This window comes from Trichechus manatus, unplaced genomic scaffold (assembly GCF_000243295.1).
Source record: "Trichechus manatus latirostris isolate Lorelei unplaced genomic scaffold, TriManLat1.0 scaffold00177, whole genome shotgun sequence".
NCBI classification, from domain to species: Eukaryota; Metazoa; Chordata; class Mammalia; order Sirenia; family Trichechidae; genus Trichechus; species Trichechus manatus.
This window is the reverse complement of record NW_004444113.1, coordinates 1,781,578-1,782,895: the sequence shown is the minus strand read 5'-3', so window position 1 is coordinate 1,782,895 and position 1,318 is coordinate 1,781,578. Positions and strand designations below refer to the sequence as shown.

At 57.2% G+C, this 1,318-nt stretch overlaps 1 protein-coding gene across 1 annotated transcript in view; it reads left to right on the top strand.

The window, feature by feature from the left end:
• The window catches only part of CFAP298 (cilia and flagella associated protein 298), a 36,966-nt gene that overhangs the window by 7,658 nt on the left and 27,990 nt on the right, over nt 1-1,318 (top strand). Inside the window, exons 3-4 of the mRNA XM_023741299.1 lie at nt 835-1,073; nt 1,133-1,291. Of these exons, the coding sequence (XP_023597067.1) occupies nt 835-1,073; nt 1,133-1,291 (398 nt within the window). The remainder of the gene's footprint in view (nt 1-834; nt 1,074-1,132; nt 1,292-1,318) is intronic.

Sequence of the window (1,318 nt, the reverse complement as noted above, 5' to 3'; positions counted from 1 at the left end):
TGTGTTCTGGTTCCCCCCAAGCACACCCACGGCCCTACCTGTGTTCTGGTTCCCTCCCGGCTCTCCAGGGACTGGTTCCTTTGGTCACTTAAATTTGGTGTTTATCCAAGTACTCTATCCGGGGCCCTCTTCTCTTCCCTTGCTCTCTTGGCCCTTTACCTACTCTGCCAAATGCCAGTCCCACCTCTGCAGGTAACTCTCAAACCTCTGTCCTGTACCCCAACATCTTCCTGAACTTGGGACTGAGTTTCCGGCTGCTTCCTGGGTGGTTCTGCCCGGGTGTGCACCCAGTGCCTCAGACTCATGATTTCTGGAACTGGCCTCATGGTGTCCTCACCCTTTACCCTCTTGTTCTGAACTTGGGAATGCACACTCCCTGCAGATGTTTCTGCTTCTATCAAGGGACATGCCAGTGTCATAGAAGCTGCTGTCTGTGGCGTCACCTCGACATTTCCCCGGTCCCCCTCTGTCTGCTCCCATGGTGCCTGAAGCCCACCTCTCATTTCCACGGCCTCCACTCTATCTCACACTCCCCTGCCGCCTTTAGTCTGTTCCTACTTAGCCTCCTGCCTGGTCTCCCCACTTAGGTCCACTCTGCACCGCCACAAGGGTCATCTCCCACGTTTTACCTCCTTCCCAGAAAAGTCAGTCACTGCTCGTTGCTGACCATAAACAGACACCTCGCCTGTCTCCGTGGCCACTGAAAAAATAACTCCAGCCCACTCCTCCAGCCCTCTCCTCTCTTCTCCTTCAAGCCCCAAATAGACTGGTCTGCTGGCTGTCCTGAGACGCCTGGCTCCCACCTCCACCTGTGAAATCCACGTGTGTCTTCAGGCCCACCTGAGAGCCGCCTCCTAGGCAGCATTCCCCAGCCCCCTGTCCCGCCTGTGCAGGTGGACGCGGGTGCTCCCCCGGAGCATCTCGGCACTCACTGCCCTCTCTCAGTGCTGCCCCGGTTCTGCTTCATCCCTGAGGCCCGCCCCAAGCTAGGTTATGTGGCTTTGGTAGCAAGAACTGTTTGTTCCTTGTTGCTGCTCAAGCAGTGTCTGGCGAGGGCCCCGTCCGAGAAGCTGGTGAGTTTTTGTTGGGTTGACCAGCTGTACTTTAGGTCACGGGGCCCGTCCACTTTCAGAAACAGGTGGGAGCGAATGTGTGTGTTACCATGGAGATGGTGAAGGACGCCCTGGACCAGCTGCGTGGGGCTGTGATGATCGTCTACCCCATGGGCTTGCCGCCCCATGATCCCATCCGGATGGAACTGGAGAACAAAGAAGACTTGGCCGGAACTCAGGTGTGTGGCTCTCCGTGCTCTGGAGGG